We start from the raw sequence: 25,189 nt of genomic DNA, 5'->3' as shown, positions 1-25,189 counted from the left end.
GATATAGGCTTCCCTCATAGCTCAGTCGGTAGGTCATCTGCCTGCAATGCAGAAGACCCAGGTTCGATTCCTGGGTCAAGAAGATCCCCTGAAGAAAGAAATGGCAGCCCACTGCAGTATTCTTGCCTGGAGAATCCCATGGACAAAGGAGCCTGGTGGGCTACAGTCCATGGGGTCTCGAGAGTCGGACATGACTTAGCGACTAAACTACCACCACCACCACAGATATAGAACCTGCTTAGGTCAGAAATCACTGTTTCAGTGAACAATATCTAGTCTGCGCAGTCAACACAAAGTGCCACCTCACTGACACCCTCCATGCATGGTGCTTTCAGCTTGGCAGGTAATTAGGGGTCAGGGACCTACATACCTTACTCCCAAACCTCACAGAAACCCGAAAAGGTGACTACTTTTTTGTATAGAAAAGATAACCCTTTAATAAAAAGCAGTCTAAACTGGAAAATGATATTGTACTGGCATAATTTGTCAGATGAGTAATATTACTACTTCTCTGCTGTGGAAATTCTAAGTGTGTGTTTCTTTTCATTAGAAATTGCATGTACAAACTCTTCATCCATAAACATTTATATTCAATATTTCTGTATTCTTATAAACTGTGTCTTTGATGAACAATATACAGTTGTTGCTATAATCTTAAATACAGAGGGGATTAAATTTGGTTCTTACAGCAGACAGGGCTAGCAGCGCCAGCAAATTCAAATCATCTAAATCCAATCAGGAATTAAGAAGATTTAAAGCTGGGTTTCAGTTCCTATGAGGCTGGTCTATTTCCAGTTTATAAAAACTTCAGTGGTTTTTTAAAATTTATTGTCCAGCTCTTCTAGATGCTCTCAGGTGGTAGTTTTCCTAAAACAACCTGGTTTGTCACTGTTGGAAGTAGAATGAAGGAAATTTTTGCACTGAAATATTGTACAACGTGTGATACAAATCTCCATTCATCTCCCAAGGGAAAACACACATTTTTATCACTCTTTTTTTTTTTTTTTTTAATCTTTTGGCCACACTGAATGACATGAGGGATCTTAGTTCCCTGACCAGGGATGGAAAACTCACTCCCTGCACTGGCAGCTCAGAGGATGAATCAGTGGACTACCAGGGAAGTCCCCCGTCCCTCCTGCAATTCTTTAATGCAAGAACAATTCATTGTTACTTATGGTGAAAACAAGATTGCCTGCTGCTTTGTAGTCAGTTTGAGGCAAAAACAGAGGTTTCCAACAGGGACAGGTAGATGGCTTATGTGTATTTGGAGTTCACACACACAAAGTGTCCATGTTAAGCAAAAGAGCAACATTAAATACATTAAATGGTAAAGAAAAGTGCTCCATTCCTAAACTGAATTTCATATTGACTTTGAATTCACAAGAATCATGAGCTCTGAAACATTAAGACACATTTCCATTAAGCACAGGTCAATCCTTGGCTAAAATAAAGGTAAAAGCACATTTTCCTCATTATAAGGAGAAAAAAAAAAGGTACTATGTAGTAAGGTGTCCCACAGAGGGTTGTGTTGTTTTTGTTTTTTATAACACTGAGCTGAGTTACTGTTGAAGATTACTATACAAATTTTCTATGGAGAAAAATTTCTTTTTAACTTTTTTTTCTTGCTTTGCTTTTATTTTAGTCAACTGCCTATTACATGTCTTAATGGCACCCTTTTATATTGGGGTATAGCCGATTAACAATGTGATAGTTTCAGGTGAACAGAGAAGGGACTCAGCCATACATACACACGTATCAGTTCTCCCCCAAACTCCCCTCCTATCCAGGTTTCTGCATAACATTGAGAAGAGTTCCCTGTACTATACTGTGGGTCCTTGCTGGTTATCAATTTTAAATAAAGCAGTGTATACAAGTCCATCTGAAGCTCCCTACCTATCCCTTCCCACATCCTTCCTCCCCCCAATCCCCTGCAAATATAAGGCTGTTCTCGAAGTCTCTGAGTCTGTTTTGTAAGTAAGAGAACAATTTCTTCTTACCCACATCTCACCTAAAATCATTGTCCTTCACCTCGGTCTCAGTTGTGTGAAATCTGAACCAAGAAATTTAGGACTAATTTTATCAGTAATTAACATTTTTAAAAATACAGTAGGGAATTCTCAGGTGGTCCAGTGGTTAGGACCCTGTGCTCTAACTGTAGAGGGCCTGGGTTTGTTTCTTGGTAGGGGAGCTAAGACCCTACCAAGGCTGGATGGTACGGCCAAAAATTAAATTAAATTTCTAATTAAATTAAATTAGAAATTAAAAAATAGTTTTACCAAGACTATCCCTTTCACCTCTATTTCCATATCTTTACTGTTGTCAATATTTAATTATTAATATAAGACTTCTTCTAAACCCTTTAAGTGAAACGGCTAATTAAGAAAATGCTAATGTGTACGTTTTCCCCTTAGCAAAGGCATATCTAATTGCTTCGCCTGTTATTTTTCTCCAGTAAGGCAATGCTTGCTAATTATCTGCCTTACTTGTACAAATAAAATATTTGATTTACTATTAATTATACACAAAGTAATTTATGCGAAACACATACATAATAAAGTAAAAGAGAGATGACAATAGTTTTGCTTTAAAGAAAGGAAATGCTTTAAGGAAATTCTAGTTTTATAATAAAAATCATTTGTTATCTGTGCCTCAAAGTGGACAAAAGTACACTTTAATTTGTGTCCTTATAGTATTACTAGGACTATTATTTTGAGAAAGATAATTTTACTCATTAACATGATTTTTATTTCCAAACTAATTTTTATTGGAAAGAGTACAATTTCTTAGAGTCAGTTTGTTTCAGAAAAAATGCTATCAATTTCCTTAGAAGTAGATTTTAATCCTTATTACCATCTTAATTCTTTAAAAAACTTGGCTACACGTAAGTGTGGGTGATAAAAACTGACTGCCTAAATTTGAATCTTTCATTTCCACATATTAACCGTCTGAATGAGACCATTTATAGTCCTTTCTGAACCTCAATTTCTTCATATGTAAATGGAAATATAATTCCTCCCTTGTGTGTGTGTCCTGGGGATTCATGATAATGACTATAGAATATGCACACAGCATTTGGTACCTGGTAGACAAGGAAATACTAGTCATTATGCTAAGAACCTTGGCTCCATAGAATAATACATATTTGAGAAACAGTCACAAAACTAATGCTTTAAAGCAGTGAAACACTGTACCATAAGGAAGGTGCCTGGCCAGGAAGTTAATGAGGGCGGAAATCCATCCAGCCCATCATTGGAAGAGTGCTTCTTTTCTTACTCCCAAGGGCCAGTGGAGGCCTGAATCAGCCTTTCAGCACCAGGGAGTTCCTAGAAGATGTCCTTCAGGAAACTGACGCAGAAGCACAAAGTGCAGACCTCAGGGGTAACAGAGGCTGACCGATGATGTTACGAGATAAGGGATCAGAGGGTGCTGATCCTTGTACACAGCCTAGGTGGGCTGGTAGAACCCCAGAGGAAGGCTATGTGGTGTGGGTTGGCATCCTCCTGGAAGTCCTGTGACAGAGAATGTTGGTATGAGAGCAGTGGGCTCCTCCCAGGGCCTCCCAGAAATTCCACAGAGTTAAGCGGGGAGACCCCTAATTGGAAGGGCCTTTATGGATAAAGGCATGGGACCTGCGTTATTACGAAGGACAAGATTACAGATATCTCAGTATATTCAGCAGTAACAGAGGTTATTAAAAAACAAGTGGGCTCCTTCCCCACTGATGAATGCCCTGGTCTTATGTAAGCCCCCAGAATGAGGCTCAAGTCTAAGGATAAAGATGAGAGCAATCCCAGATAACTGGGCTTTCATTTCCACCAGGGGAAGAAAGTGAGTTTCAAATGTAAATTAAACTTAAAAAAACTTAATGGGTCATAGGATTCCCTCCTATGGGACATGATTCCCTCCAACGCAATTCAGAAGGGATTAATACATCTGATCGTTTATTAGTGGTAAGTCAGGGATTCTTCCAAACAGACTACAGATTGGCAATAAGAGAAGAAAAGTATGTCATGTCTGTAAATTTCCTCTTAAAAGTTCCTTTAAAAACAAAAAACACATTATCTGTACTTGCAAGTTATGCCTTACGAGAGAAACAACTGCCATCAAGGGCTGTGATTGAGCTCTGATGGGATACAGCACTGGTGTAAAACTTAAAAAAAAAAAAAAAAAAAGCACTAAGTGTGAGAAACCTCCTCCTTCTGGCCACAGATTATATCCCCACAGCCAGGGCTCCCAAAAACTTTGTGACTAGAGCATATTCTTGACTCTAGATTATTTGAACAATCATTTAAAGAATGTTTTCTTTAATCAGAGGATACTGTTCAAACATTGCTTAGCCCTGTATTTTAGGAAGAGTAAAATGCTAGTGTGGTCATCCGGCTATTTTTTTCCCTCTTGGTGTCCTGAAATTTGCTGTTCATTGTGGTTTACAAGTGTTTAAGTCTGCTTCAGTGCTTCTCAGGCTAACATGTGCTACAGGCTTAGTTACTAAGTTGTGTCTGACTCTTTGCAACCTCTTTGCAACCCCAAGAACTAATGTGTAGTCTGACTATTCAATTTTTCTTTCCTACTCATTGTGGATATTATAACTTTTAAGTATAATAAAAATAAATTATTAGAAAGCAAAATGGAAAAAAAGATGCACAAAAAAGTCCAAAAGTTTTATCAGTCAACAGACATAATGTTACTCAGTCAACTGCTAAAAACTTTTCTAAACATTTATTCTCTCATTCTTTCTTTTTTTCCAAAGGTTGTTATTTTTAATATAATGTAATTTGGTAAGGAGTTTGATGTCCTTTTAAAATTATTTATTTATTTATTTACTTTGCCATACCCCATGGCATTCAGGATCTTAGTTCCCTGACCAAGAATCAAACCAATGCCCCCTTCACTGGAAGCACAGAGTCCTGGACCACCAGGAATTTGTTCTTACTTTCTATACTTATCATGGAATGGTAACCAGTAACTGCTAATAACCAAGTGTTACACACATTAGCTATTACATTAGCTATGATATTAGAAAATGTTCAATATGCGTCTTTTAAATACACAGTAGAAGAACATAATAGCTCAAGTTTAGTTTTTGAGCCTTCAAAGTAATAAAGAAGATAATTTAAAGCTTAAAAACCTACTGTTTAAGACGTTAAGAACAAAATTCTCTTCTTGGGTTTAAGCAAATGCGAGGCATGAATGCCCAAGTCAGATTCATTACTATTTTTTAATGAAATTTATGGTCATCTGACTGTAGTAGAAAGTAACAGTCAAATGACAATTGTCTACTGAGCGCACCTTTCATCCCTGTGGGAATGCAAAGTCCCAACAGAAAGCATTACCAACTCTGGGAAAACTCCAAGACAAGGGAACAGAGAGGCCCGAGACAATTATTCTTAAAGAAGGACATTTAGGGACTTCCCTGGATGTCCAGTGGCTCAGACTCCAGCCTCCCAACACAGAGGGCCTGCGTTCCATCCCTGGTCAGGGAACAAGATCCTGCATGCCACAGCAAAGATGCTGCTCCTACGTGCCACAGGTAAGACCCGGCACAGTCAAATAAATACTTTTCTTTTTCTTAAAGAGGGCTTGGCTCTCTAGTGGTTAAGAATCCGCTTTGCAATACAGGGGACACTGGTTCAATCTCTGGTTCGGGAAAATCCCACATGCCATGGGGCAACGAAACCCGTGGGCCACAACTACTGAGCCTAAATGCCGCAACCACCGAAGCCTGTGTGCCTAGAGCCCCCTGCTCTGCAACAGGAGAAGCCACTGCAATGAGAAGCCCATGCTCCCCGCCACTAGAAAAAAGCCTGAGCAGCAACAAAGACAGCACAGCCATAAATAATACATATTAAAAAAAAGACATAAGCACATTTAAGTTTCCTCTGGATTTTTACTAGATTAGGGACATATGAAAGTGGATATTGTAATGAAAATATTTTCACTTATTCATTTAATAAATATTTATTAAACACCTTTTGTGGATGTGTGCTGTCTTAAATGTCACAGGACAAAGAGTTTATAGTTTAAAAAAGATATGATGTACATATAATGAACACATCATTGAGTAGGAATGTCAAGCGCTATATGAAGTATTGGCCATGTATGATTTGATTTGTGAGGCTACTGGTTACTCTGCAGTGTCTCTAAAAATTAAAAGTTTGATCCCTGGGTGGCAAATACATTTTCTTCTAGATACTGTACAGCAATCAGTAGTAATACTAACTAAAGTAGCCTGTATCTTTTGTAAGTTTTGCAGGGAAAATGAAGAAAGATTAGAGTGTACTTTTATTTGTTCTGCCTAATAACTGCACTAAAAGATTCCATTTATTACAGTCAAGATGATAAATATAAATGAATTTTTGTCACTCTTTTCTTCTCCTGGAATGTATTCTTCAATGAAACATACTTTTCTATTCTATTTCTGTGCCAAGAAGTAGATAAGAATCAGATGCGCTTAGTCACTCAGTCATGTCTGATTCTTTGCAACCCCATGGAGTATAGCCCGCCAGACTCCTCTGTCCATGGAATTCTCCAGGCAAGAATACTGGAGTAGGTTGTCATGCCCTCCTCCAGGGGATCTTTGCAACCCAGGGGTTGAACCCAGGTCTCCCACATTGCAGGAGGATTCTTTACTATCTGAGCCTCCAGGGTTATACACATTGCTCTATGTTAGGCACTTAAAATATTATTTCAATGAATTTTTGGAACATCTGTATGAGAAAAGCATCATTATTATCTCCATTTTATCAAGGTGGAAACTGAAGAGTTTGCCCAGAATTACATAGTGAGCAAATGGTTTGAGATTGGAATTCAGCTCATTCGATTCCTGCCTGAGTCCTGAAGAGTCAGCCCAGCTCTGGACTCACATGAAGTCCCTGCATTCTTTTTCACTGGCAGTCAAGTTCACAAGTCCTGCAGGCAGCTATTGTGATATTTCCATACTTACAAGACTTTTAACAAGGGAACTCAACCACTCACAAAAGCAATGACTGTATATTATCAGCAATAACTTTAAAAAGATAGAAATACTTTCCAACCACATGAAATTTCAATCTACCAATCTTCACAAACAACAGTTTTCTATCTGCCTATCTTATCTACTGATAGTTCTTCTATTCACAGATAAAGAAAGAATAAGTCCTTTAACAAGGTGATAATTGTATAGATCAAACCAGAAATGCAAAAGGAGGTAGTGATTAGGGATGGAAAGATGGGAAGTCAGTGTGAAGGAGGGACAATGTGTCTATGAAAGACACAGGGAAATGAAGGTGAAGTTGACAAGTGCTGGCTCACACATCGGGGCGGGTATGGGAGAATGGGGTAAAGGAGGCAACTCAGTACCTCTGCTTCTGGTTTAAACGTGTCACTGGAAAGAGCGAACCCCTCTTCTGTGGGCTAGTCATTCATTTAATCTATGAATCAGAGATCAAAACTTATGCTATTACACAGCACCTCAGTGAAAAAGAAAAAGGCTCTGAACTAAAAGAAAGTTTGCATATGTCCCCACTGAAATTATTTTCAGTATTTTTAATTTTAGTAAAGGCCAAGAACAGAATCAGGTCAAAGGTAAGATGCACAGATCTTCCAAAATATATAAATTGTGAATGAGGACTTTTCTTTGTAAATGAGTGGTGGTCTTAAAATTAGATTAACTGTTTCTCAAGATTTTCTTACCTTTGTTTGACATGTATCTACATTTTCTTTAGTTATGCCTTTCCCCCTCCTCCCTCTCTTATTCCTACTTTAACCACCTTCCACTCTTCATATACCTGGCTTGAGATAACCAAATATATGGTTTTATTATTAGTTAAGTGGGCTAATGATTAATAGCAGCTATCTGAAAACAAATACATAAGGTGAAAATTGTTGTGCAATTTAAATCCATCCTTGAAGGATGTATTCTTATTCAGTGTTATAGTCAACCCAGATGTCCAGGAGGGAAAAAATACATTTCAAGATGCAAAAGTTCTCTAAGATCGAAAGAAAAATTTCTCCCCTCGCCCTTGTCCCTTTGTAAATTTCATGATTAAAAAAAGAAATGAGGTATGAAAGGAAGGGAATATGACTATTTGTATATGCAAAAGAAAAAAATAAACAACTAATGTACTCAAAAGTGTTGTAGGGTGTTCCACAGAGAGAACAAACAAGCAAAATAGGAAGATTCTTGAACATACGTATCTGTGCCTATTATTCCTCAAAGCAATTTTATAAAATTCAGTGTCTGCCCTTTTAGGACAATTGGATATCTCTGTTAATGCAGATTAGCATACTGTAAATAGTGCCAAATACAGTGTTATTTTTTAAAAAAAGTATCCATTGAGCATTTTTGGACAATGCTAACATAGACTAAAATGTTCAAGAAAGAAAACCACACTAGTGCTTTCACTGGCCCTGTTTCAGTGCCTGCTGGAAAAAGGCCTAAGACTAGAGTTCAAGATCAGTATGTACATCTGTTTGCTCATAAAACATTAATTGCATAAATGTTAAGGACCAGTAGCCAATAACAAAGGTCTGATTCCTTAGGCATCCGTATTCTAGCCACTTGCAGCCATGCATGCTCAGCCGCTTCTGTCTGACTCTCTGCGACACTATGGACTATAGCCTGGCAGACTCTTCTGTTTGTGAGGATTCTCCAGGCCAGACTACTGGAGTGGGTTGCCATGCCCTCCTCCAGGGATTCTAGCCACTCATCTAAATGCAAGTGATTTTCCTTTAGGGGGAAAAATCAGTTAATTCATCTATTTCATAATACAAAAATTTAAGTGAAAAGAAACAACTTCCTACCTAACTGCTTAACACTGAGATGAGTGTCGCATGGGTTTGTGAAAATAGTTATTTGAATTCTGAATGACTTAGAATGAGTCTTAATGCCAAAGCTTTCCAGTCCATTTTTGTGGGCAGAGGAGAGCTTCTCTGCTAGCAGGCCTGATCATTCTTCCTTCACTAGACTACAATGAAGAAACCTACATCCAGGAACAGGACTTCATGGTTTGTGCTTGACCGTTTCACTACATTTGCCCTTGACTGTATCCTATTGTGAAATTCAGAAGGCTGAACATCTTTATACCCACTTAAGAAAAGCTCTATCTTCTGCTCATTAATAAAATAAAATTTGCCTGACTTCTGACATCCACATTTTACAAGAGGAATGTGTGTGAGTTTGTGTGTTGAGGGAAGTGTCTCCCAATTCCCATTGAGATGGTCCCCATGAAGTCAGTCAGTGTTTCCGGAGTATCTCAAGGCCCCATGGCAAGAACGCAGGAGCTCTAGGATACAAGATATAACAAATCCATTTGTGTTGGATGATGTTACTCATACATAAATTAACTCCGTGTCTCATACCAAAAAAAAAAAAAAAATCCCACTTAAAGGGCTGAGAATTGGGGCTGATCCTTGACAAAGGGGGAGGCATGAGTCTCACCATTTCTTAAAATGAGAGCTGCCAAGGTAGGAACTGGGTTACCTGCACATCTGTTAATCCTGCATCAGAGAGAAGGACTCAAAGGCTCCTTTGTAAATCCTTAAGGAAACCAGACTCTCAAATGATCTAAGAGGGAAGGTTTCACCGAGAAAAGAAACAAAATGTTCCCCTCCTTTCCTGCAAGCCCTGTTTCATCTTCTCTCCCTCCCTGATGGTAAACACCAGAGGATTATCTCCCAGAAAGCTGAGCGCAAGCCTGTCACAGCCTGTATTTGAAAAGAACAGAAAGCCAAGGAATCAGGACCCAAGAGAAGTGCAAGCAGGGTGATCCAGGGGAGTTAGTGGGAGTGATGGCAAATAGCGCCGTCCTGCAACCGGGCGCCCGGCAAGGTGGCTGTGGCAGGTGGAGGGGTGGGGTCCCCAGAAGGACCTGCCTGGCCCCAGCGGGGCTACTCACCCTCGCCGGCCGTCCTCCGGGTCGCTGTCCGAGGCCCACTCCTCGCCGATGTCCGGCAAAGTGAAGAACAGGGTCTTGGGGCCAGGCCCGGGGGGCACCCGAGCGCTGGGCTCTCTCTCCCCAGGGCAGTGGGGGCGAGCGTTCCGCGGGCTCGCGGTCACACTGCTGCTGATGCTGCTGCCCGCCGAGCCCCCGATGGACGGATACGCCGCCCAGACCGCGCCGGGGCCCGGGGGCGGCCGCGCCACGACCACCAGGTGGGCGGGGGAGCCCGCCGAGCTGCGGCCGCCGCTGGAGGGGGCGGGCGGCAGAGCCAAGGGCAGGGGCAGGGGCGAGGACCGGACTTTGGCTGCTCCCGGGCTACCGGGCAGCGAAGAGGGAGTCTCCACAGCCTCTGCCCGGCGGCCGGCGACGGAGACTCGGGCGTGGGGGGCGGCGAGCAGGGGATGGAGCGCGGCGGGCGTCGGCTGCAGCAGGACCGAGGGCCCCAGAGCGCTGGACGGGGAGTCGGGGGCCAGGGCCGGGAGGACGGTCAAAGTCCGGGCCGCGCTGAGCGAGGTGCCCGGGCGGGAACCCGCGGCCCCCGAGGCAGCAGCGCCTCGCGAGGGGCTGGAGGAGGCAACCGGCGAGGGGGCCGCAGGGGGCGCCGTCGAGGTCTTGAAGATTTTGGCAAAGAGAGACCCAAGGTCCAACACCGCGACCTTCATGTCCTGGCCCTAGAAACGCCGTCCTGGCTGTGGTCCGAACCTCAAGTCCACGCGGAGCGGGTCTGCAGGGCTCCATCCACCGCCGCCCGCAGGGCTCGGGATGAGCGGCCCTGGGCCAGGGGGGCGCGGCGGGGCCTTTGGGGTCCCCTCTAGTCGCGCACCCCTGGGGGCCTCTGATGCTCTCTCCTCGCGGAGGAAACCCTCCGGGCGCTCGGCCTCGCCACTCCTCTGCAGGACCTTCCCCGAAGCCGGGTTGGCCGCCCTCTGTGGTGAGCAGATCCTTCTCTGCCTTAGCGCTGCTGCGAGACTCCGAGGGCAGGGGTCCCGGTGCCCACGGGGGGCGACTCCTGCAGCTGCCGGTGCCACCGCGGGCGGAGGACTCAAACCGGTGCCACCGTGGGCGGAGGACTCAAACCCGGGCCTCCGGCCCCCGAAGAGACCCCGACGGGCCCCTGGGACGGCGCAGGCGGTTGCTAAGCTAAACAAAAACCCGGATTAGTTCACTGCTAATTGGGCCCCAGACTGCAGCCTCGGGCTGCGTCTACAATAGACACCTGGGTCTCCTCCTTGAACCTTGCCTTAAAGGAACACTCTCCAATTTCTCCATCACCCTTAGAACTTCACCAGATTCGCAGGACTCTGGGCAAAATGATACGAAGTTTGAACACAAACCTGGGAACCATAACCCAGATTCCAAAAGATCTGGGACTTAGCCAAAGGCCAAAATGAACCATGGCCAGCTCTCTGATAGGAGGGAAGGTTAATAAGAAGCTGTATTCAGATTATTTCTAGAGTATGAGCTTTCAGGGTTTAAGCCCGTAATCATCAGATTGATTCTGAACACAAGTAATGTAACTTGAAGGGAGAGTCAGCACAAAGGGTCATTGCTGAGTGAAGCTTGATTCAACTCACCCAGTTCCTTGGGAGCTGCACTTGTCTGCTGCCACCTCTCTGGGTTTCTGATTTTACAGGCCCAGGACCTTCATAGCTGAGCAACCTCTTAGGATGGAGCCCCAGTAACTTAACTCATAAATACTGATGTGTAAATCCAACTCAGATGTGTTAAGTAATAACAGCTGCAGTGTTGTCTGCTCTTTCTCTTAAGAGAGGAATTCCTGTTGAGGTCAAATTAAGTTGAGCACAGAATCAAAGCAAGGGGAGTGAGTCATATATATGATATATATTTCATATACAGAGGGCAGTAATGTAGGAGCAAATCACCCTTCTCCATGAACAGCAGGGAATTCACCCACCTGTCTTCAGCTCTCTAACTTTAGTTATTTCTATGCTTTCATTGCTAACCACTCCATTATTGCACAGGCTTTTTTTTACTTGGGTTTCCCTGGTGGCTCAGATGGTAAAGTGTCTGCCCGCAATGCAGGAGACCTGGGTTTGATCCCTGGGTCGGGAAGATCCCCTGGAGAAGGAAATGGCAACCCACTCCAGTACTCTTGCCTGAAGAATTCGATGGACAGACGAACCTTGTAAACCACAGTCCACAGGGTCGCAAAGAGTCGGGCACGACTGAGCGACGTCACTTCACTTCACTTTTTTTACGTACATGCTATTATTGTTGTATAGCTGCGAAGTTGTGTCCAACTCTTTTGCGACCTCATGGATGTAGCCCACCAGGCTCCTCTGTCCATAGAATTTCCCAGGCAAGAATGCGGGAGTGGGTTGCCATTTTCTTTTCAAGGGATCTTTCCCACCCAGGGATCGAATTCACATCTCCTGCACTGGCAGGCAGATTCTTTACCACTGAGCCACCTGGGAAAGTGAAGTCGCTCAGTCGTGTCTGACCCTTTGTGACCCTGTGGACCCAGCAGGCTCCTCCGTCCATGGGATTCCCCAGGCAAGAATACTGGAGTGGGGTGCCATTTCCTTCCCAAGGGGATCTTCCTGACCCAGGGATCGAACCCAGGACTCACGCATTGTGGGTAGACGCTTTAACCTCTGAGCCACCAGGGAAGACCGCTTTAAATACAAAGATACTGTCAATAAGGCCAACAGAAAAGTTCCTGTTCTTTCAAGTCCCAGCCTTGAAGGTAGTTTGTCTCTGAGGTGTGTTTGCAGGTAGCCTCTCTGTTATGGGCTGAACTGTGTTCCCCACAAAAATACGATGTAGTCCTAACTCTGTGTGTGTATGTAACCTTATCTGGAGATATTAATAGGATCTTTACAGATAAAATCAACATAAGACAAGGTCATTAGCATGGGCTCTAATTCAATACCCTTAAGAAGAGAGATCTCTGAACACAAACACACAAGGAGAACATCATGTAATGGCAGAGGCGGAGGCTGGAGTGAGGCAGCTGTAAGCCCAGGGGTGGCAATCTTTGAAGGCCAGTCCCTGGAAGTTAGGAAGAGGCAAGGAAGACCCTTCCCTGCAGGTTTCAGAGGGGCTTGGCTCCACTGGCATCTGTTATCAGACTTCTAGTTTCTGGAACTGTGATAGGAAACATTTCTATCATTTTAAACCACCCTGTTTGTAGGACTTCCCTGGTGGTCCACCTTGCAATGAAGGGTGAAAGTGAAAGTCGCTCAGTTGTGTCCTGCTCTTTGAGACCTCATGGGCTACGCAGTCCATGGAATTCTCCAGGCCAGAATACTGGAGTAGGGAGCCATTCCCTTCTCCAGGGGATCTTCCTAACCCAGGGATTGAATCCAGGTCTCCCACATTGTAGGTGAATTCTTTAACAGCTGAGCCACCAGGGTTCGTGGGTTCAATCCTTGGTTGGGGAGTTAGGATCCTGCATGCCCTAGAGCAACTAAGCCCACGTGCCACAACTGCTGAAGCCCACGTGCTCTGGAGCCCATGCAACTAGAGAGCCCATGCACCGCAACTACTGAGCCCATGCACCTCAACTAGAGAGCCCATGCACCGCAACTAGAGTCCATGCACCACAATGAAAAGATCCCACATGCTGCAACTGAGACCTGGCACAGCCAAAATAAATAAATAAATATTAAAAATAAAATCACCCAGTTTGTGACACTTTGTTATAACAGCCCTAGGGCACAAATACACTATTGGGGTAGTAGTTAATATTTGGGGTGCGTCATGATCATAGGAGCTTTCTGGTACCTCTATGAAAGTCTTCAGTGGGTGTGCTGCTGCTGTGCTAAGTCGCTTCAGTCGGGTCCAACTCTGTGCGACCCCATAGACGGCAGCCCACCAGGCTCCTCTGTCCCTGGGATTCTCCAGGCAAGAATACTGGTGAACGTTGCCATTTCCTTCTCCAACGCATGCAGGCATGCTAAGTCGCTTCAGTCGTGTCCGACTCTGTCCGACTCTATGGACAGCAGCCCTCCAGGCTCCTCTGTCCATAGGATTCTCTAGGTAAGACTACTGGAGTGGGTTGCCATTTCCTTTTCCTCAGTGGGTGTATTGGCTCTAAAAAGCTGGCTACAAATTAAATTATCATAATAGTCTAAAAAAATCTACAAGGAGGATGACAGAATATATAAAAAGGACAGAAAAAAATATAATCATGGTTTAAACAGTGGACGTAAGAACCTTCCGGTCAGCCAGCTTCATGAAGAAGGCACAATGGATAAGTGATTGATCCTTTTGTTTGAAGGTCCTTTGAAAACGACAGTAATTGCAAACATGATAAACAATTCTACACAAGACGCTAGGTCTTTTATACCCATTGTTCATCTGTCAACAGTCTTTCAGACAGATGTTAGAGGCTACCTGGCTTTTCTGTTAATTACCAGTAGCATGTCATTCTTAAAACATGAGCCCCAGGTGATGTACCGTGATGGCCTGGCTCAGGCAGAGTAGGGAAATGAGAGTAAATGCAGCAAAGCATCCTTTCTAATTTTGACAGTGTTGATTTTGGATAGACTTTATTTGAAATGTCAAAGCGGTGTTTTATGTGATAAAACTCTCCTGCTTAAGTTGTTTAATTAATTGGTTTTCTGATGTGTATAATGATGCTTGGCTACATCACTGAGAAAGTATTAGGAAGTGATGACCATGTTGCTATGTAGAGATATTATGTTTTGGAAACCTGAAAGTTAAAACAGCCCGAGGAATTAATCTGTTTAGGGATTTATATTGTCTCAGCATGACACCACAGTCAAGATTCTATAATGAAAAATACTATCAAATCAGATTTTATAAAGTGAAGTGACGTCACCCAGTTGTGCCCGACTCTTTGCAACCCGGAATTTTCCAGGCAAGAGTACTGGAGTGGGTTGCCATTTCCTTCTCCAGGGGATCTTGATTGAACCCAGGTCTCCCGCATTTCAGGCAGACACTTTACCGTTTGAGCCACCAGGGAAGCCCAATTTTATAAAAGAAACAACTAAACTTCTGGGCAAGGAAAGGCATTTGTTGATTAGACAAAGATTTAGCTTAGCACCTGGGTGGAGACGGTACGGTATGGAAGCCTCTGGGGCTAGACTTTCTAGTTCACACTGTCTCTGCTACTGGCCAACACCCATGGCTCTCTGTTCCTTAGTTTCCTCACCTGTAATCCCAGGGTGATAACAGTTTCCATCTCAAATAATGGGACTTGGAGAGCTTCATTAAGTGACACATGCTTGAGATGGGATATGATCCCACAGGATAAGCTCTCAGTAGATGTTGGTTTTTCATCACATGTGATACCAAGTTGGAGAAGGCAATGGCAACTCACTCCAGTATTCTTGCCTGGAAAATCCCATGGACAGAGGAGCCTGGCGGGCTGCAGTCCATGGGGTTGCCAAGAGTCGGACATGACTGAGCGACTTCACTTTCACTTTCATGCATTGGAGAAGGAAATGGCAACCCACTCCAGTGTTCTTGCCTGGAGAATCCCAGGGACGGGGGAGCCTGGCAGGCTGCCGTCTATGGGGTCGCACAGAGTTGGACACGACTGAAGCGACTTAGCAGCAGTAGCAGCAGATACCAAGTTACACTGACAGGATCCTCTTTATCTCAGCACAGATGAAGCCCAGGGCTCAGGCAGCAGCGCCTGCAGCTGCATCGCCCTCCAGTGGAGCACAGGAAATCAGTGCATGCCGCAGGGCTGCCGGGCTCAAGGGCTTTAGGTCTCACCAGCAGGTCTCTGTCCACTTCAAGGGTCTGCACGTCCAAGTTTGTGCTTAAAGTGAACTGGGAGGTACACAGCAGCCTTGTGCCTGAGAGTTTGATTTGGTCTAAAGCCTCAGTTTTAGCACATAGTAACTGTGTGCAAGACTAATGAAAGGGGGCAAGAACCTGTGGAGTCCACCTGGGTATAAATCCTTTCTGTGTTTGTAGGGAAAGATTTCTTCAGCCTCCTGGAACTTCCCAGAGTTCCAAAAGGCAAATTCAAGCCTCTGCTAATCAAGGAGGTAGATGGGGAGACAGTGGAAACAGTGACAGACTTTATTTTGGGGGGCTCCAAAATCACTGCAGATGGTGACTGCAGCCATGAAATTAAAAGACGCTTACTCCTTGGAAGGAAGGTTATGACAACCTAGACAGCATATTCAAAAGCAGAGACATTACTTTGTCAACAAAGGTCTGTCTAGTCAAGGCTATGGTTTTTCCAGTACTCATGTATGGATGTGAGAGTTGAACCATAAAGAAAGCTGAGCACCGAAGAACCGATGCTTTTGAACTGTGGTGTTGGAAAAGGCTCTTGAGAGTCCCTTGGACAGCAAGGAGATCCAACCAGTCCATCCTAAAGGAAATCAGTCCTGAATATTCATTGGAAGGACTGATGCTGAAGCTGAAACTCCAATACTTTGGCCACCAGATGTGAAGAACTGACTCATTGGAAAAGACCCTGATGCTGGGAAACATTGAAGGTGGGAGAAGCGGACAACAGAGAATGAGATAGTTGGATAGCATCACTGACTCAATGGATGTGAGTCTGAGCAAGCTCCAGGAGTTGGTGGTGGACAGGGAGGCTTGGCATGCTGCAGTCCACGGGGTCCCAAAGAGTCAGACACGACTGAACTGAACTGAATCAAGGAAGTGAAAGAATTTGGAAACAAAGGAGGAACAATCAAGAAACAATCACCCTGCAGTGATTAAAGCAGGGTCCAGGCTCCTCCTCAAAGGACACACAGACCAATACCTTTGAGTTCTGAAAGAAGTAAGGTCTCCACCCATGTGGAGGATGGTAACTTCCCGCTGAGTCCTGGAACGTCTCTTTTATTTTGCAATCAACCAAAGAGAAGAAAGTCACACATCCTGTAGCCCACACCCTAAGCCTATAAAAACATTTCGCTGAAAACCATTGAGGGGTTTGAGATTTTTTGAACAGGAGCCACTCATTCTCCTTGCTTGGCCATTCAGTAAACCTCTCTCTGCTCCAAACTGTGCCCTTTCAGATTGTTTGGCCTCACCGTGCATTGAGCACGTGAACTTTTGTTCCATAACACTTGTTAGTCTTGCAAAAGACTGATAAATTGAAATCTGAAAACATTTGCAGAACCAAGGTCATTGCTGGGGGGTGGGAGGAGGAGGAAAAATCCCTGAATCTTCATGAAAAACATTTCACAAACCAAGACACTCCAAAAGAGGAATAGAGAGGAAACTAAAGGACTGGTTAACAGTTCTCTAAAAAAAGGTTGCAACTGTAGAAGAGGAAGAAAATTATTTTCCTCTCTATATCTTAGGTTCATTGTCTGGGCCCTAAAATAAAAGACTGATAAAAGAAAGATTAACAAGAGTGAAGTTAAGAAGTTTCCCAGTAAGGAAATAATATTTCTACTATTTTTCTGTAACACCAGCCAAGATAATGCATCAACAAGAGAAACTGAAAGCATCTGATAAAATATTGGTCACAAATATTTATGTACAAAGAATTCACGAAAGCCGAGCTCTCCACTTGAAGCAGAGCATATGGCAGTTGACACTGGAACAGATGGAACCACTGGCTGGGATTACAAAGCACATACTGATCCAGAGGAGGAAAGCCAGCCGTAGCAGAGGTTTTCAGCTGGAGTTCCTCCCCTGTGGACAGACATTCCAAGATGAAGACAATAGTAGGAGGATAAGAGGAGAGGCTGAGCCCTGCCCAGATAAGAGACAGAGACCACATGTTCTTCATTCTCAAGGTCAAGGAGAGCTTCCTGACTACACTTGTACAGAAAGGCTAAGTGGAGGTCAAAAAGAGTGCTGACATCAACCTACCCATAGGCCTCGCCCCTGGAATCCATCTTGGCTAAGAGATGTATGCCCAGATGGGAGGACCCTGAGCTAAACCAAACACAGACTCAGAACAAGGCAAAGCAAGGTGACTGGTCAGACGAAACCCAGAAGAAATGCCCCATGTAAGAGATTCAAAGTACCACGAGGGCATGACTCTCTGCCTCTGCCCCCTGTGCCTGCTCACAGGCACTCTGGTTCCTACTAATAAACACTTGACTTATTTCACTGCTTTCCATTGCATTGTGGGAATTCATTTCCACAAAGCTGACGGGCCAGGGGCCTTGTCACTGGCCCCCGGGTCAGCGCTCTCACTCTGAGACCTCATTCTATCTCTGGTCAAAAATCAAAATGCTGCTTCAAGGCGCTGCAGGTTGGAGTGACTTGAGATCAAGAAGGCATGGGAAAAGGACTTCACATTTCTAGGGACAGCAAAGTGTGGGACAGTGAAAACATGGGGAGAGCAATGGATGACACGGCTGCTTAGCGAGGTTTGTTACTGTTGACCTTTCCACGGTGCCATCTTATCTCTTCCTGCTCCTGGTTCGGGAGGTTGGGGGGTGGCAGTCGGTGGTGGGGGTTCGCCTTCACATGGGGATTTCTGTTCTGCTTTGATGCAGACGGTCGGGGGCGGGGAGTGGTTCACCTTCACATGAGAATTTCTGTTCTGCTCTCATGCAGATGGTGGGGCGAGGGGGGGTGGATACGGATGCAGATTGCTCATCCTGGTTGTCCTTTTTCTCAACTGCCGTCAGCTCAAAAGGACCCTTATGCCAGTGACACACAGTTTGGAGTGGTATACAAAGCACGACGGGCATAAACTATTCTTACCTTTGACTTATAACAATTTAAGTGCTTAAAGTTCAGTAGATTATAAAGGACACGATGCTTATAGTTCTGACTTTTAAAGTACAGCAAGAAAAGGCCACTGTGAGGAAAACTGATTTTCAAAAGCACAGAGATAATTCATATGATAAATTTAAACAGTTTTCAAAAACGACAGCACTGTTGGGGACTGCCTCATCAATTTTCCAGGAATACAGTCAAGGACCTTCTCTCTTTGGACTCCTCCAGTGGTCATTTCTTTGAGGTTATGGTAACTGGCCATAAGCTTTCCCTGGTTGCTTAAAAGCCCTGTGGCCAATGAGCACACAAGGAAAAGCGGAAGATTAAGAAGGGCGTCACAGAAAGGTGAGTTCAAGGAAAGTTTTGAATATTTTATTGATTTAGTTTTTAATTTGGCAATGTTACACGGCATGTGGGATCTTAGTTCCCCCACCAGGGATGGAATCTGAGGGCCCTGCATTGGAAGCTTGGAGTCTTAACCATTGGACCACCAGGGAAGTTCCAATATCTCCTTTTTTAAAAATAGATAATTTCTCATATAGCATGGACAAAATGTCAGTGTGTTAATTACTGTCCAAGCTGCTGTATATAAATAAATTTGCCTTTAAGAAGCTTATAAATATTATAAAAAATAATTATACATACACACACACATTAGAATAGGGCTTCCCAGGTCACTCAGTGGTAAAGAATTGTCCTGCAATGCAGGAGACACAGGAGATGAGGGTTCGATCCCTGGGTCAGGAAGATCGCCTAGAGGAGGGGATCTTGCCTGGAGAACCTCATGTTCAAAGGGGCTCAACAGGCTATAGTCCATAGGGTTGCAAAGAGTCAGACAGGACTGAAGTGACTGAGCACGGATGCATGCATACATTAGATAACAGACTATAATAATATATAATTAAGTTGTTTGTACTTTTGTGCCTTTGACTGTTGTGGTGTAATGAATCTGCTAATATCTCTTTGAGATCCTGAACAGTAACTCTTTCGGATTGCTGACCTGAAACAAATGCCAGATATTTCTCCAGCAAAAAATGAGCTAATTTGGGATCAGCATAGAATTGCAACTGGGGGTTCCATAACCAGGATGAGCCACGTGCAAGTTCCCACACAAGAGAAGGAGACCATCTTCCTAGGGAGGAAGAAAACCCAGAGAAGTAAGGAGAGCTGTAGTAAACAGAGTCCCTGACTTTTCATTGGCTGGGTCCTTGCCAGGAAAGAGAGTCTTTCTTCCTGTTTGGCTCAGCTATCCTCACGGGTATGAGAGCGCCCTCTTCTGGTCTGTTTATTAATGTTTTACAGGATAAATACCCACAAATGGGATTGCAGGATCATTTGATACTTGCAGTTTTTTGAAGTATCTCCATATTATTTTCCATAGCAATTGCACCAGTGTGCAAGGGTTCCAGTTTATCCACAACCTCACCAACACGTGCTGTCTTTTGGTTTTTTCAATAAAATCCATTTCAACAGATGTGAGATGATATCACATTGTGGCTTTGATCTGCAATTCCCTGATGCTGAGCATCTATCCATATACCTGTTGGCCTCATCTTACACCACACACAATAATCAACCCAAATGGATGAAAAACCTAAACATAAGACCTGAAACTGTAAACCTACTAGATGAGAATACAGGGCAAACCCTTCAAGACCTTGGTATTGGCAATGATTTCACAGATATGACCCACAAAGCACAAGCAACAAAAGCAAAAATGGACGAGTGGGACTACACCAAACTAAACAGCTTCTGCACGGCAATGAATACAATGGAAAGATTAAACAGCAACCTAGAGAATGGGAGAAAACATTTGTAAGCTGTATATCTGATAATGGGTGGTGATATTGTGATTTATAATATGTGTTTGGCCTTTGTTCATTTCTGGCACGGAGCTAAAACCCTCGAAATTCTTTTAGTAAGAAGAGCAATGGGAGCAGCTTTTGTTATAATATTTGGTTTCTTGATCTCAGTTCCTGAAATACTCAGAGCCATAAAAGTGAAGCTTGGTGTCTTCACTTTTCACCACAACTGTTGAAAAGTCCCTTTCCACCACAACTGGCTTTAACTTAATGAGATGACGTGGAAAGAACCTAAGGATGGGGGCTGGGTGCCAGCAGAGCTGAGCATGTGATTAGAGGTTTGGAGGAGGAGGGGACTGACATTCTGGGGAGGAGGGGGCTGACACTGAATTCAGCCACAGGGGCCAACGATTTAATCAATCTTGCCCATGTAATGAAACCTCCATAAAACCCCGAAAGTATGAGGGTTAGAGGGTTGGCAAACACCGGTAGATTCAGGGAGAGTGGCTGAACTCCAGGAGGGCATCGAAACTCCACACCCTTTCCCCATACCTTGCCCTAGGCATCTTTTCCATCTGCCTGTTCCTGAGTTATATCCTTTTCTAATAAACTGGCAATCAAGTAAGTAAAATATTTCTCTGAGTTCTGCAAGCCACTCTAGCAAATTAATGGAACCCAAGGAGTTGGCACTGGGAACTCTGATCCAATCAGCTGGTGACTTTGGTGTGATTTTGTCTGAAGTTGGGGGGGCCAGTCTTGTAGGATTGAGCCCTCAACCTTTGGGGTCTAACGCTCTCTCCAGGTAGATAGTGTCAGAATTGAGTTGAGTTACAGGACACCCAGCTTGTGTCAGAGGACTACTTGGTTGTGTGAGAACTCATCCACACCACCACACATTAAAACTGGTTTTAGAAACTTGGAAATTAATTTCTCAAATATATAAGGAGACTACAATTCAATAGCAAAAAAAAAAAAAGCCCAATAACCCAGTTTCTAAAATGGGCTAAGGGACTTCGCAAGTGGGCCAGTGATTGAGAATCTGCCAGCCAATGCAGGGGACACAGGTTCAATCCCTGGTCTGGGAAGATGCTGCATGCTGTGGGCAACTAAACCTATGGACCACAACTACTGAAGCCTGCGCACCTAGAGCCTGTAGGAAGCCAATCCAATGAGAAACCTGCACGCTGGAACTAGAGAGTAGCCCCCGTTCCCCACAACTAGAGAAAGCAATGATGACCCAGCCCCAAATACATAGATAAGTAAAAATGAATGATAAAAAGAACCTATTCAAAAGATTAACCAGAACTTTTGTTTCCTAACCTCAGTCCTGGACCATCCCTAAAATACCACCTTCCCTCTGTAGACTCTGCTATCCTGTCCAGAACTCGCCTGCTGTCCCCTACGAAGTGTGGATCTGGTGGTGGGCAGGGGTGTTCCTCTCTCTTCTGGGTGAGGATTGATCTTGGGAGCACATGCCCTTTAAGGCCAGGGAATGTTGTGAGCCGCCAGAGATAAGTTACATCAGGAGAGGCTGCAGAATCACTGTTATCAGAAAGTCTAGAGGGATCCTCTGTTTCTCATCACTGCTTAGGTAACCGGGTCTCTCTGAGGAAGGACGATCTCATTTGACCCAGTGTTTATCCCAGGCAAGGCTGCTTCACACCAAAACAACCCCAGCAGAACAGCTCTTTAAATCCCCCTGCACTGAAGGGTTATCTTCAGCAAACAAGTAGAGTGGAGAAAAGTCTCTGATCTGAGAGTCCCCTCTGAGGCCACAGCCAAGACAAAGCCCTTTCTTCTACCAGGGCTTTGGGTTTGTACAGATGCTTGCATCAGTCACAGTGGGTCCTAAGGTTGTTCCCTCCTGTGACTCCTCCCATGCATTCCTGGTGTTTAGGTGCCTGGGCCCTTCCTGTCCAAGAGTACTTGATCTAAGATAAAGTTCTATAGCTCATCCTATGGAGGAGGCATGTTTAGGAAGCTTGTAAGTTTCAAGGGTTAGGTCTCTTCAGAGGAGACACTGGCCCCAGATAGCTGAGGTGCACATCACAGGAATGATTTCAGTGATCCCAGACTCTTGCATCTTCCCATGCATGCTGTTTAATCGTTCAGTCGTGTCTGACTGCAACCACATGGACTGTAGACCTCCAAGCTCCTCTGTCCTCGAGATTTCCCAACAAGATAACTATTGTGGGTTGCCATTTCCTTCCCCAGGGGACCTTCCCAACCCAGGGATTGAATCCTGGTCTCCTGATTGGCAGGAAGATTCTTTACTGCTGAGCCACCTGGGAAGCCCATAGATGGAAAAGCCCTAAATTTCTTAACTTGAGATATCTGATTTCCTTTAATTAACAAGTATCTTTTGACGTTCAGACTACCCAGTCTTTGTTATAAAACTTCTCTGAAATCCGGCTCCTCCCTTCGCCTCCTTGGAGCAGTTCTCTTGGGGTTACTAGAGATGCTGCTTCCTAGGCTTGAAGTTCTAAAAATTCCTGCCGAATAAAACACGGCTCAACTTTTAGGTTGTGAATATTTTTTAACTCGACACCTGCTTCAGTTAATCTCCATGCAGGAGTCTGTTTTCTGGGGAAATGATTTAAGATAAAAGTGAGCTAAGAATTCAGAACAGGTTTCCCAGGAATTCTCACACAGAACTGGAAACGTTTTCCATCACTGAAAAGTGCCGTGACCCCTCCCTCGTGACTGCTTGTTAAGCTGGTTGGGGGAAAGTCACAGAACCAGTTTTTCCGCTGAACAGTAATATGGATTGAAGCTTGGTTGCAAGAGCTAAGAATGGCTGATATATCACCTGGTGTACTTAGTAACTAGTGATCAGTTGATTATCATGCTTTACTATTTTAATACAGATTTATATATGTATTGGAAAAAAATAAACGCTTCAAATCCCCTGTGTTATGTGAGAGTAAGTCTGGCTTGTGTGGACTGTGAAGTTACAAGTTATGCTCCTCTGTTCAACCAGGTGTCACGTAAATCGAAGTAACAGACCCCAAGAGGGAATTTTATGGTAATTTCTCATTTTGCCAGTAGAAATCCACCCAGTTACAACTTCAAAATACTTTAAGCACTTCCCTGGTGGTTCAGTGGCTAAGACACTGAGTACCCCATGCAGGGGACCCAGGTTCCATCCCTGCTCAGGGAACCAGATGCTCGAATGCCACAACCAAAGACCCTGTGTGCTGCAACTTAGACCAGGCACGGCCACATAAATAAATAAATATGAGAAACAAGCAAAACCGAAACAAACACAAAATACCTAACCCCTGAAGTCTAAGCTCTTCTGCTATGCCCTCCTCAATATGGTTCCATCCTCTGCATACCCTTACTGTCTTCCAGCACCAAGCCATGTCTCCCTCCTTCCCTTCCATCTTACAATTTGTTCTGCCATCTTCCTTGTCACTCACCAAAATCCTTCCTTGGCCAGGTCCATCTCTGAGCATCCCTTCCCACCTCAACTCCTACTGCCCCATTTCTTACAGTGCATCTCAGACCCAACTGTACTCCACAGTGCTTAGCACAGGGTTAGGCACATATTGGAGAAGGAAATGTCAATCCACTCCAGCATTCTTGCCTGGAGAATTCCATGGACAGAGAAGCCTACACTCCATGGGGTCCCAAAGAGTCAGACACGACTTGGTGACTAACTACAGGAACATGTAGCTAGCTCTTCAATGAATATGATTTTTAAATGGCTATATTAATGTTTAATTTTCATACCAAAAATTCACCTGTTTTAAGTGTCTGATTCAGTGATTTTTAGCAAATTTACAGTGTTGTGCAATCATTAACCACAATCCAATTTCAGGACATTTTCACCACCCCCAAAAGATCTCTGGTGCCCACTGTCTCTAGGGTTGGCAAGAAACTTATTTTGAGCTCTTGATTTGGAACATCTTTACATTTTCTCAGGATGGCCATCACTTACTACTGAGACCCTTTTACAAATAATCCAAGGTAGATATTCGAAAAAGTAAACGTTGTTAAGTAAATGGCGTTGAAAACCTCTCCTTCTCACAAATGGATTGCGCCTACTTCTTACTGCAGCCTAAAAGGTGTCATTTTTAAATCTCAATACCTAGATTTACTTCAAACTCCATGTTGTTGATTCAGCTGGATTCTGTTCTGAAAGTGAAAACAGGAAGGAGTTGGGGTGAACGGTTTACATGATGACATCTTGAGCACATTCAGACAAGTCAGTTCAATTGTGGAAATTAGGTCAGACAAACATCCTTTTCTGTACTCCCTTTGTCTTGAACCCAAGGGGGATGGACTTCCCCTGAGAACAATTAGAAAGGTCACCTTGCTGCTTCCTGTGTGGGTCAAACACAAGTCAAGGCTTATACCTTTTATTAGTTATATTTATATTCAGTTAAACTGGTCATCCCTTGTAGAGCCTACCCTCATAAATATTAAGCAACTTCTAAAAAATGACATTTGAACTCAATTTAAATTGTGCCCCTGTGATCAATGACTTCATAAACAAATAAACAAGAGAGAAAAGCAATATTACTTCCTGCTTTGCTTTTCACAAACTGATAATATATTGATAAATTCATAATAATAATAATAATAATAATAAATAGACCTCAAAATGTTTCAGTGAGATTGGGAGTATTGATAACATACAAAGTGCATCAAGAAAAAAGCAGTTGTGATTTTTATTTTATGATGCCAAAATAAAACAGGAGTCTTTCACAGATGGGCTTTCCTTGTGGCTCAGCTGGTGAAGAATCCGCCTGCAACTCGGGAGACCTGGGTTCAATCCCTGGGTTGGAAGATACCCTGGAGAAGGGAAAGGCTATCCACTTC

At 43.8% G+C, this 25,189-nt stretch overlaps 1 protein-coding gene across 1 annotated transcript in view; it reads right to left on the bottom strand.

Moving 5' to 3' along the window:
- Positions 1 to 10,683, bottom strand: part of FAM149A (family with sequence similarity 149 member A) — a 38,447-nt gene extending 27,764 nt beyond the window's left edge. Inside the window, exon 1 of the mRNA XM_040243094.1 lies at positions 9,876 to 10,683. Coding sequence (XP_040099028.1) covers positions 9,876 to 10,582 — 707 coding nt within the window. The 5' untranslated portion in view covers positions 10,583 to 10,683. The remainder of the gene's footprint in view (positions 1 to 9,875) is intronic.
- Positions 10,684 to 25,189: the final 14,506 nt, after the last annotated feature.

This window comes from Oryx dammah, unplaced genomic scaffold (assembly GCF_014754425.2).
Source record: "Oryx dammah isolate SB20612 unplaced genomic scaffold, SCBI_Odam_1.1 HiC_scaffold_7, whole genome shotgun sequence".
Taxonomy (NCBI): Eukaryota; Metazoa; Chordata; class Mammalia; order Artiodactyla; family Bovidae; genus Oryx; species Oryx dammah.
Note: the sequence above shows the minus strand (reverse complement) of the source record. Positions and strands in the feature narration are given on the sequence as shown.